Raw genomic sequence first — 12,500 nt, forward strand, 5'->3', positions numbered from 1 at the left:
AATTGAGAAAATTCTTTTAGATAATTTATTTCTCTCTTTTTCTTTCTCATTCTTTAGATTTATAAACACTTTCTGATAAATCACTATAAATTACACTTAAAAGTAGTATGTACAGTAAATGATACAGATGGAACATTCCCGAATTGAGAATTTTTACACGATATAAACATGTGTGATACAAGAAGATAGATTGATTGAAATAAGTCAATGCAAAACTGTAATAAACGGATCATTCCGAGCGAATCGCGAACATATACTTTACAAATAATTCCTTATATTCCAGCGTAATATTTACACAACTTAGTACAGTATCTCTTGGGACCAAAATTATATGGAAACTAATCGATTGAAATCTTAAAAAAAGGAAAAAAAAAACGAAGAGAATGATATAGATATAGTAGATGTCCAAAGTATAGAGAACATCAATGACTGTAGCTGCTTCTCACAATAGAAAACTGAATTAGTACAAACAATAATACAAGTTCTCCACAAATTATGAGAATCACCCACATCCATCAATTTCCCTATATTTGTTCGCATTGGAAGCACAAGTAGATCCTAAGAAAACTCGATTACAACCATGGGTGCCAAGACGGATCCATTCTGCATAAATTATCGTGACTATTGGCTGCAGCGACTAACGTGCTGACTTTACTATCGGTTCCATCGAAGTTGGCCAAAGAGTTCAGCCTTCCAACGATCGCGTTCACTGCTCGAGTGACCATCGTTATCAGAAGTTCACCTTTCATATCTGTTGGAGCTTGCGATGAATTTTCAGCATCCTCTTGTTTCTTATTATGATCCGCGATTACTTCATCTCGTAAAATTGCACGAAGAATCGTATGCACTTTGAAAGATGGTTGGACTAAGCAACGAGCTGTGGCAATTGCACTTGCAGTCAGTGGTCCGGAGACACCTAATTAAAAACGATTGTTCAAATATTTTATAATCTTCATAAGTATAATAAAGTAATATAAATTACACGGACCTGTACTGGTGAGGAATTCCAGAATATTTGGTGTCAATCGGAAGGGAACTGGTCTATTAGCATCTAGCTCGCCAGATGTATCATCAACGTCAAACTTAAAGTAAGCAATATTGATGAGACCAGAATCCTGATGCACGTACATCATATCCGGGTTCAATCGTGTCAGATGGAGCACGTATTCCGCGAAACAAGTCAAAGACAGTTGTAGAGTAAACTATAAAAATGAAAAAAGAAACGAATCAATTAGTACATGGAACAATCCAATAGTGCTCGCTTAGTATAGCAAAATTAAATTTCAATTGATTGGAACGTGTAATATTACTATTTTTCTGAAGGTCCAGTAGTCGGTTGCGCCAGGAAACGTTTTCACCGCCCAGTCTCTGAGCATTGTCTTGGCAACCATCGTTGTTTGCACTTCTTTCAGTATGTCCCTTAGCACCTGATGACTTGCTTGTGCACCTCTAGCTTGTACCGTGGCCAATCTATCGTAATACCTAGCTATAGGCGCATCATGTTCTATACCTAATTTTGCACAGCCTTGTTTATAAATGTCTAACAAAGAAACGGAAGCAGGATTATCTTCGACCAGTCGCATTTGCGGTGAAACCGCGACCACGCGAGGAACGGTGAAGTGCAAGAACCTCCTTGAGGTTTCTTTTTGTTTAGCCAGGTAGTGATTTAACATTCGCAATAATTGAAGGACACGTTCTTCGCGTCTTGCATCGCCCAATCCAGCATCATTGACAACTAAATACGGATACAAACGTCCATTATGTCCGCGAATTCGTAATCTTCTAGCCGCTGTATTATGTCGTTGAACAACTTCGACCCTTGGCATGAATCTTGCTATCCTTACGTAATAATGAGAGTGTTTAGGTAAGAGAAATTCGCCTGGTAGTTCCACTTCGGCAGTTTTCAAGCTGAAGTTACTTAGAAATCGACATTTCTCTTCGATTAAGAAGGACCTGTTTGATATTAAGTTGATAGATTTAGATTTTGGAGTAGAGGTGAAATTTATTAGGTTGTGCAATAAATTTATTTGCTATTTTTTACAAGAATGATTTTTCATTTTTCTGACATTAAAAATATGACATTAAAAGAACTTATCACACAACCTAATACAGATTTCTACAAAATGATACTTACTTTGGTAATTGCTTCGTCTTTCCTTCGAGAATCTTGATCCACTTCTTCAGCTTGCTGATCAGGTTGTGCAGTAATCTCGCTCCAGGTACGGTGAAGTCGAAGTCGCTTTTGAATTGACCCTTCATCTTCTGGAAAACGGGATCTTGGACGGTAGCCTGAGCTCTGCGTGCCAGAGACTCTGAAGCCGCCGAGCCGAACGTGTTGTTCACATTTTGAGAGGAGGATATATTTTCTGGGATTTGAAAAATCCTTCTTTAACAGATTCTAGAGTTTAGATAGCTATAAAGATTCAGTGTCGGAACTCACCAATTCCTATGCCAAAGGTAGAGACCAGCTTCTTCACAAAGTTCAAGGTGTGCGGAGTTATGGTTGCTTCGCTCACAGCCCCACGATTTTCGAATGCTATCGCGTAACACTTGGCCAGACCTTGTCTTAGCTGCCTCAGGACTTCTTCGTACCAAGTTTCTCGGAACCAGACCATCTGAATCATCAAAATTTGGTATTAATCACTTGATTCATATTTCTCATTTGTTTTAACGCTATGGCTAGCTAGTTTAGAAAGGGTATAATTTATATAACTAACTTGGTCCACGATGCCTTCTAAGCTAGACAAAATAGTAGGATGAATATCTCTCTGCATATGCATTATCTTCGAGCACCTCCACATGGGCGGCGTGGCTCGAATTGGTCCCGTTTCAGGTACTCCTTGTTGCTGCACGTTCCCCGCAGCTCCACGACCTTCCACCCCTTCCTGACTCTTTCCAGCAGCCAATTCCGCGCTCTTATACCTCTCACGTTGTTCAATCTTCAATGTAAGGTACAAAGTTCTAATGGAGAAATACACAGCTTGCGGAAACATTCTCCCAACTTGGCTCAGTAAATTTAGAATCACGTTTCCTTCGTGTCTAACCAAACACATCAGCAACTGAGGTATCCAAGGTAACCACTGAATCGGAGGAACACCTACAGCATATTTCTCTACGGCTTCCATCAGAGAAGATTTATCGTCGTCGTAAGTGAGCAGCCATAGAACCTTCGCCAAATATTTCCTGGACTTGGATTCGTTCTGGTGTCTGCAAGCGTGAAGGAAGCAAGTGATCGCCGAGATTCCAATAGAAATCTGGCGTGCATCACGCGTGAAGATGTGCTCCAAGTAATCACCCCATAAAGCCCAAGCTTTCACTAATGTATCGTGCAATTGAACTGCAGCTGAGAAGGCTTTGTTCGCGTCGTCTGATCTACCTATCTGTGACAACAGCATGCCTTTCAAAGCATAGAATTCTGCAGTCATCTCTTTAGTGAAGTAACGCAGATTTGTTGATTCAATGACTTCTAGACCTTCTTGCAATTCGTTTTTACCACTAACCGAAGCCATCTGTAGATAACATTTCACCTGCTGTCTGATCTTCTGGAAGCAATCGACGATAGGCACGCTGGGTATCGTATAGATCTTCGACAAAGAATCCAAACACACACCACATAGATTATGCTTCCTGGCTATCTTGCCAAAGTGAATGATTGCCTGGACGGAAGCGTGGACACCAAGCATCGAGTGATTGGTCGTTTGGTCTTGCTGCGAATCGTAGTGACTTGAGATGAACGTATAATGATGTTGACGCCAGGTGAAAATGTCCGACCAATGACTCAAGTCATCGGCTATTACGGGTAATCGATTCCGCCATGTTTTCACGATAGCCTTCATATCGTGCAACGACGTGCTTCTTCCGTGTAATAGTCCTTGGTGGATCTGCATCGCTTCTTGAAGCTCCATGATCTGTTGAGCTGCTTGCAGCAACGGTAGATGGACGTGGCTCACGATGTGAGGTAATCGACGCCACTCACGCATGCATAAACCGGATGCTAGTTCTACGTATCGTTCCACTGCGTTTAGGTGCTGATCCTCGCTGTTACATATCGCTAGGAAACCTCGGTACAGATTCACCTGCAAATATATAATTTTTCAAAAATCATATTACTGTACGTACTAAGAAATATTATCGCGTGTTTGAATGTGCGGTGAAATGAATTAAAAGTATTGGGTTGGCAACTAAGTGATTGCGGATTTTCTCATTAAGTGGTAATGCCAACCCAATTAGTTGCCAACCCAATACATTTTACCTTCCAAGCCATCTCTTTCGGACAATTATGTTCCACTTGAGCAAGTGCCTCCTTCATCATAGCCCAATTAGGAATACGCCAAGAACTTTCAAGAATCAAAAAAGGATTCTTCTCCGCCTTCTTACTTCCATAATCCAATAACAGGTCCCATTGGTTTAACTCCTTTGCACATCTTATCCAGTGTTGTTCCCAAAGCATGGCTTCCCTTTGTATTTTAAACGGTGCTGGTGTCGACACATAGTCCTGCTTAAATTTTGTCATCGCTACGTCATAAGCACCCTGTGCTTGCTCAAAAAATCCCTGTTGTTCTAACGCAGTGGCTTGTAAAGTTTCCTTATAATGAGCGTGTTTCTGCCAGAGGCCCGACCACATATCTTCTTCACACAGCAAGGAATACATATCAGACAGGGAATCCAGGATCTCAGAATGGGGACTGTTATCAGGTTCGAAGTCGTAGCAGTCTGTCTCTCTCTTAATTTTGAATTGATTATTCCCATTGTCGAATGCCATTTGCTCCAAACTTAGTGTCATCCTATGCCAGAGATTGTGAGATCTGCCCAGATACTTCATCAAAGCTGGCCGCAAAGGCACTGGTGGATTACAATGAGAAATTGCTTCGACAAACGTGGCTATAGCACTTGGATGACAATCTTTCTGGATGACGTGGGTGCCGCTGCAGATAAATGGCACGATCTCAACTGTCAAGATGCTTTGCTGATGTTCGTCTAAAATACTCCAAATCCTTGGGAAAGTGTCCAGCCAAACACGTTCCGCTAAATTCGTATCCATGTGACAAAGTTGCGCCGTAGCTAATAACAATTGCTCTGTTCTGATCTTCTTGGCGTACTCTATAAATTCACCCTGTTTAGCGATCAACTGCGTCAATGTTGCTTTCCCGGTAGTGATGATTTCCTCTGGGACAGTCGTAGAATCAATGTTAGATAGATCCATATCCAGAATCTCGTCTTTTACATCAGTCGTTTCAGAGATATCCTGAGGTTCTTCTTTTATAGAGCTGTATATTATGAAGTTCTTGTGCTCCTCGCTGTCTGCCATGTTTATCACAGAAGTTATACTCGGTAACAAGGTATCCTGATTCGACATTTGAATCTGAGTGGTCGAATTAGCAGTGACAAGAAGCAATTCGATGCACTGTTTGATCCAATAGTGAGGACCAATCGCGTCCCAACTTTGGCTGCAAACGATGTACAGAAGTCTGTCATGAAGCCGTCTTCTCATCGAGCCATCGAACACTTCGAAAAACTTGGCTCGTATCTGAGGTTGAACGCATCTTAAGCCGGATAAAAATGCAGGCTCTAATTTCGACGTTAGTTCGGAGGATTTCAGAGTTTCGTCTCTATAAATATAATTAACCAGCTCTAAGAATTGCCTGTTTAATTCTAGATCATCAGGGAAACGTTTCTCTACATACTGCATCATCTTGACCAGAAGAATTGATTTCTCTCGCAGACTGGGAGCCTGGTTCATGGCGATAGGGTTTTTATTCTTCATCCACTCTTCGAGCATCTTTGTGATTGCTTTCATTACTTTTATGTCTTGAGTTTTCTCGATCAAGCCGACTAGAATCGAGCCTATGAACGTTTTCCTCATTTCCACGCCCATCACCACTACACGATTCTTCACGAGGTCCAAGCTTAATATTAACAATTCGCTGCCAACTGGATTAGCATCCGCTTGGGCGGAATGCAGATGATCCTTGGCCATTCTGTGAAGAACTCTCATGAACGGAGTTATCAGTCTATCTATGTAACTTGGATTATTCGTGCAAGCTGCCTTGAGCATCATCAAAGTTCCGAACAACGTGCTTGGAGTAGCTGTGGTGTTCTTCTCGTACGTGGCCAAACCATCAACGATAAATTTGCCAACAGTAGTGTACAAAGTGTCTAGTTCCTCGTATTTGGAAGCGACCGTGGAAGAAGTCGGTTCTGCAGGGAAGATGGTCATCAAACGTGATAATAATCCATGAACCAAACGAATGACTTTGGTATTGCTGCTCGCTATACATGCGCCTATGCCTCGTTGCAATGATTTGAAACTTGACAAGATCTGTTCCCTTTTCATGACACCTAGTAAAAACGTGAGGACCTCTAAAGCTGTTGAAATATTACCATAATTGGGCTGAGTGCTGTCCACGCTAGCTAAAACCTTATCCAACCAACCTAACATAAGATCACAGGATTGTGGCCAGACGTCAGGCTTTAGCGCCATTTTTAACAGAGCCACGCAGCGTCGAGAGAGTTGTTCGCCTGGATTGCCATGAATCGTGGTAACGTCGTTCACTTGACAGGCCAGTCGAAGCAAAAAGTTCAAGATAGCGTCAGCGTGAGCTCTTTCTATAGGTTTGGTAGAGCCTGGTTCCATTCTAGGTAAAATAACAGGGACAGTTGTACTTCCTGTCGCTGTCTGAGCGGTCATACGTTTGGTTCCAGTCGGATCTTCGCTCATAGGTCGTTTCACAGAGCTCACTATCGCCTTGTTTCCACTAGATTCGTTGCTCTCTGCTTCGTCTTTGATTCTATGCAATTCCCATTTTATGATCACTTCTGCTAATTCAACGGCTAATCTCCTATGCTCTATAGTAGCGGTTGGACTAAAGCCTAGCCTCTGAATGGAATTAACTATGTGCTGCACCAAATGATGCCTAACAGGATAGTACACTTTATAGTGTCTGACTACTAATTGGAGGATATGGAACAGTTGTTGCATGGAATGTCCTTCTTCCACGATGATCTTCTTGGTCCAGTGCGTCAGCATCGTGTTACCATCTTCCATTCTGACAGGCATTGCTGGAGTTAGAATCTCTAATGCTTGTCTCACTACGTTTCTTGCATCCAGTGCATGAGCTTTCAAGAGACTATGAAAAACTTGGAGAACTATCCTCTTATGAATGGCGAACTTTGCTATTATATGGCTTAAAAGTAGGTGACCATGATACCTGGTTGTAGGATCGACACAGTTCTTGCCCAAAAGACACGGCCACGCGAATGTCATCAACCTTCGCAACTTATTACCTTGTCTCTTATTACTGACATCGTGAATATGTTGAGAAGCTTGTTCGACCAGAAGACAAGAAAACTGGAGTAACGAGATTCGAACGCAGTCCGCTGAACCGAATGGATTGTCCGGGTCGATGATCTTGCTGATGAACACGGAAACTACGTTCTCTGGATTGTCTTGATACGGCATCGGTGCTCCTCCGATTAGTTTCGTGCCTTCGCCTCGTTCGAAACTCACAGCGAAACAAGGAATTACGATCAATTGTAATACATTAGCCTTTAGTTCTTGGGACAAATTGTTCGTAGGGAAATGATCAACGAACCTGAAGAAAGCGCTTCGTTTCCACTCGACTGTATATTCTTGTGCCACTGTATGTTCTAAGAAGTCGCGTAAGAATTGGAAATCAGGAATGAATCTGTCGCAAGTAGCTCGCAATAATTGAAATAGCAAATCGATGTCGTTCGGATGGTGACGAAAATAGTGTAATAAAATTTTTACAATAAGTTTGGGTTCTTTCCAATGGCAATATTCCACGCTCTCGACCTTTTTGTGCAAAGCTTGATATTCGTCGTTGCACCAAATTTGCTTCAATGCACCTACCAATTGACTTTGAGTCGATAACCACTGTTCGTCGAATTTTATTAGGATAGCGATGATTTTTATAGCTTGGTGCTGAAGCTCGCTCTTCTCACTGTGACTCAAGTTCGAATTGGTTTGAGAATGTGCAAGCAGCATGGTAATTAACCTGGTCGTGCTACCGTGTAACACATCACGGAATGGTTTTCCATCTTTTTGTTTGATAAGGAATTCCAAGTACCTACTCCACTGTTGATCTTTGATATTGTTGTCGTGTAAAAATAAATTGAGCGTCTCTGTTGGATATCGTAGCAAGAATTTCATCAGAGGAATACGAAATGGGCTGGACACTTCGACCATTAAGGATTTTTCCGTCTGCAAGACGAGTCTGCAGAGAATGTCGATAAATATCGGAGTGGCTGCAGGAATTTCGTGAAAGATTCCTATAATGGTGGCTATTTTCTGTTCGTTTTCGCCAGACTTGGATATACCTTTGTGTGCCTGAATTAGATTCTCCAAAAGCTTCTTCAAGTGCTGTAACAGTTGTTCACAAAGAGCAGTGCTGAACGTACTTGGAAACAATTGCGTTAAATACGAAAGTCTTTTAACGCAGTTTAGACTGAGGTTTCTATGATCGCCTAAGGTTAACAGCATAGGTCGCATAATGGCGTGGACGGATTGCATGTCGATCTGGAAACCGGCTATGAACTTTTGCATGCACTCGAAGGCCGCCTCTTGCAGTTCTGCGTTCGGTTTCTCCAAAGCTTTGTACAAAACGCCGAAAATTCTTTCACGACAGGTTACGATGTAATGACAGGCGGCTAGAGCTCTCAGAGCTGATTTTCTAAGTGGTATAAGGTTCGAGACAGATTTATAACAAGGTAGTTTATTCAGATTAGCGTCTTCTGCCTCGCTGAGTGCTAAAAGTTCTTGGAAGAACACGTCGTGCTCCGTTAAATCGATCGTAAATAAACGTGGATTCAGCGTGGTACAAAACGTGTTTCCATCTATTAAACCAATCTGTGCGTTGGCTGGTTGATGTCTGAGTAAATGTTTCTTAGGTGGGATCATGTCTGCCAGAACTTCTTTGTGTGGTTCCATTACTTCGGTGACTGTTTTATTCTGTATTTCAGCGAGCAATCGCAGAGAAGACATGGCCTGTTCTCGAACTAAAGTGTGTGGTGATGTCACCTGTCTCACTAGCTCATGGGTAACCTCGTATAGACTCTTATTTTGAGCCTCGATTAATTCCGTGTTGCCATCTTGAATCCCAGGGTTTACGCAGACTCTCAGCATCTTCTCCAAATTTGCCTTCGCCATGTCTATCGCACCGTTCGAGACTTCTTCCGTTAGATCCATCATCACGAACATGAGAGCCTTCAGGAATACAAATAGATGATTCAGCACCCACTTGGTCGCCATTCTTTCGAAAAGAAACTTTATAGCGATGCAACCTCCTAATTTTGCGTACCAGGCCCGCTCATAACACAAAGAACACATCTTTTCCGCCAGGTACTCCATTAAAGGTAACTGGCAGGCTCTTTCTTTGGAGCCAAGAATGTTGGTCGCAGTTTCGAGAATTAAAACCAGAGCTAGATGTCCTGATTTGTATAATTCCTTCTCTTCGTGGCCCATGATGACAGCCAGAGCATCGATCAAAACGAGAGGATCTTGACCCTGCATACGAACTTGTCTTCCAGTTAAGCAAAATGGACCAGCTTGCTGCGCTATGGCTACCATAGTGTAGTGTCTGACGATGGATACTACGGTACCTAATACGGAATGTCTTAATTCTTTAATTTCTGCAGCGACAAACAATCCTGTCAGAGCTGTCTGCTGAACGTTTCTCGCGACAGTGTCTGGGCATTGATAGTGCGGTCCTCGTTGATGTGAAATTTTTCCTTCTTTGAAGCTGGGATGCATAAACAGCTTATGTAGAATAGCATTGGTGTCATCGAGCCGCAATGACGCAGCCAGGTAGCAGCTGATCACCTCCCAACACTGTCTACGATAAAACGAATCCGTGTTGTTAGACTTCAAGGCATTGAACGCGGTCTCGATTACTTTTTCCACTGGGAAATCGATCGGTTTCGTGGGTTCTTGGAAATAGACGACGATAGCTGGCGAATTAGTCTCACGATCGTTGTATTCGAGTTTCTGTGGCTCTATCATCATCTTCCTGTTTCCACCACCAAATTTGCCAAGCACTCGAAAAGCCACATGAGCTTGGTCAGTAGGATTATGCAGTGTTCTCCAGAGTGCTTGCATCAAGTCAGCTCGTACAGGTTGTATGTGTTCGTACAAGAAATCAGGCTGAAGATTGTCTACGCATAATTCGAGAGTTCTTAGTCCTTGACTGACCAGACAGTAACTTCCGTTCAACGCGGAAACTAGAGGATCCATCAGCATCGGCAAATAAGGTAGAAGCGAACTGAGTCTCACAGGGACTGTCAGACACAGTTCAACGAACAAGTCCTTCATATGTTGTCTATGTAAGCCAGACTGTAATCTGTTCAAACCCTCCAACATATTGGGAAGCAAAGGTAAGAATTCTTGATACAGGAGATCATGAGAACCACCGCCAATAGATCTGAAAAGAGCTCTCAATAAAAGAAAATAGTTGTAAGGTTCTTTCGCTGACATGGCTAATTCTATGGCTCGATTGACGATTTGATTCAGATGCGGCCTCAACATATGTTCGTTCTCAGCAGGGAAAAGCGACACGCTACCAAAAACTAATTTAAAAAGTCTTAAGTATAAATTGCTTCTCTCTACGTTGGATCCCATGTCACCCATTCTTTCTAACAAATACTCGACTAATATCGTTGCGAATGTAGACGATATCGTGGGACTAGACAGAAAGGCACTTCCGATAATCTGTAACGCGCAATTCTTGAAGATCCTCTCGACCATGTAGTCGATCGAAGTTGAGAATATTTCCTGGAATGTTTGTGGATTCATCTGAGTAAAAACGTTTCCAAAAAGCTCTAACACTTCCTTCTCTTCTCTCGTTCGAATCGTTTGAGATTGGGCTGGCCTGCCTTGTTGCGCGACAGCTCCGATGGTTGGAGGACCTATCGTGTAAATATCCAGTGCTGGCAATGCCCATTTTACCAATTTAATATACACCAACGTCTCTTTCGTCTGAAACTGATTAGACTGCGTCACTTCACCCGTCTTGCTGTTGATACAGTTCGCTGTGATAGCTTTTGCTCCGTGCACCAAACTTTTCACCAAGTTTCTATAATCGGCGACGTTATAGCTCATAGCTTGAGAAGAAGGAAACCCGAATTTCGACTTTCCAGTCTCCTTCTCCTCGTTCAAATCGGGGACAGCTGGTTTAACGTCCTCTGTCTTGATGTCTAGACCGGGAGGTGTCATCTGCTTGGCCTTGTTACGCAAAATTGGTATATAGATCTTCGCTATTGTCTTGAATTTTAATACGAACACTAAGAGAATCCTCATAAGAAGTTCTCTTCCTTGAGTACTGTTTTCAGCATCGGATCTTTGCCTTACTGTGTCTACTAGGTTCATCAGCAGCTTGCAAGATACCATCTGGACGGCCGTTGGAAGACTTTGGTCCAATAAATTCTTGCTATAAAGATGTACAGCTCTGGACACGTCACTTAATGGTAACAATAACCTGACATGATGAACCAAGTCCGCAAGGGTCGAGTATGCAAGAGGTCTGAGAGATTCGTGGGTGGTCCATCCTCGTCCAATAAATATATCCTCGTCGAAAAAACACTCCATATGTGGTATAAATTTGTTCCGAAGATCCGTCGCCAATATGTGTCTCGATGCAATTACTAATTCTTTTCGTAGATGCGCCACTTCCATTGGACACAACGTGAACAAACCTAAGATTCCTTTCACCAATATCGAGCTGTGTTGAGATACTACGTCTTGGTATACTCTGATGACGTACGCTAGGAATGACAGTGTTTTGATCTGAGCACCCATGAAATCGACGAAGACTTCCTTGTTGAATCCAGGAGAGGCTCGATGCTGAGGACTCGGTTGCAAAGTTATGGTCGTTATCACGAGAGGGATGAAATCAGATACATCCTGGTGCACGTTCTGTTTGTACAATTGATTCATAAGTACGACTATAATCGGTAATTCTTGAAGCACTTTGAGCGACAATACCGCCTTGGGAATCAGATTGTACTGGAAGAAAAAGATTAATTAGACCGTGACTGTCCATGCAAACTTATATTTTTGTGAATATAATTGAAGAATTTAAGTAGAGATTTGTTTTATCCACTAAATGTTATATCGAGTACTACGTTTTGGATATTTTATATATGTCGGAGAAGCGTTATGATTAGAGCTGGGGTTAAGGGCGTGAAAGAAATCTTCGTTGTAATTAGACATTGTCGTTATGCAATAGAGAAGATATTGACTAGAGCAAATATGATTGTTACAGATATCGACAAGTAACCGTGGTAATTGGATACTCGAGACGCTAATGACAATGATCCTGGGTTCGATAACGAATCCGCGGTCAACGGGATAACAGATGTATGTTCTCACAAACTCTAAGTCCGACTCTTGGTTAACAAACGTGAAATGTTCACTGATCGTAAAGACGTTATTCTTTCTCGTCAATGAGATCACACGAAAGAATGACTTTCCGTCGCGATGATGCCAC

At 42.2% G+C, this 12,500-nt stretch overlaps 1 protein-coding gene across 2 annotated transcripts in view; it reads right to left on the minus strand.

Annotated features, from left to right (window-relative positions):
- Nucleotides 1-2: 2 nt before the first annotated feature.
- LOC122574900 (transformation/transcription domain-associated protein) overlaps nucleotides 3-12,500 on the minus strand; it is a 24,540-nt gene continuing 12,042 nt past the window's right edge. For both annotated transcript variants that reach the window (XM_043743095.1, XM_043743096.1), the window contains 7 exons: nucleotides 4,253-12,016; nucleotides 2,718-4,076; nucleotides 2,441-2,615; nucleotides 2,135-2,366; nucleotides 1,311-1,953; nucleotides 989-1,202; nucleotides 3-916 (listed from right to left, as the gene is read on the minus strand). In XM_043743095.1, the coding sequence (XP_043599030.1) occupies nucleotides 573-916; nucleotides 989-1,202; nucleotides 1,311-1,953; nucleotides 2,135-2,366; nucleotides 2,441-2,615; nucleotides 2,718-4,076; nucleotides 4,253-12,016 (10,731 nt within the window). In that variant the 3' untranslated portion in view covers nucleotides 3-572. The remainder of the gene's footprint in view (nucleotides 917-988; nucleotides 1,203-1,310; nucleotides 1,954-2,134; nucleotides 2,367-2,440; nucleotides 2,616-2,717; nucleotides 4,077-4,252; nucleotides 12,017-12,500) is intronic.

The sequence above is a fragment of the Bombus pyrosoma genome, linkage group LG14 (genome assembly GCF_014825855.1).
Source record: "Bombus pyrosoma isolate SC7728 linkage group LG14, ASM1482585v1, whole genome shotgun sequence".
In the NCBI taxonomy this organism is placed as follows: Eukaryota; Metazoa; Arthropoda; class Insecta; order Hymenoptera; family Apidae; genus Bombus; species Bombus pyrosoma.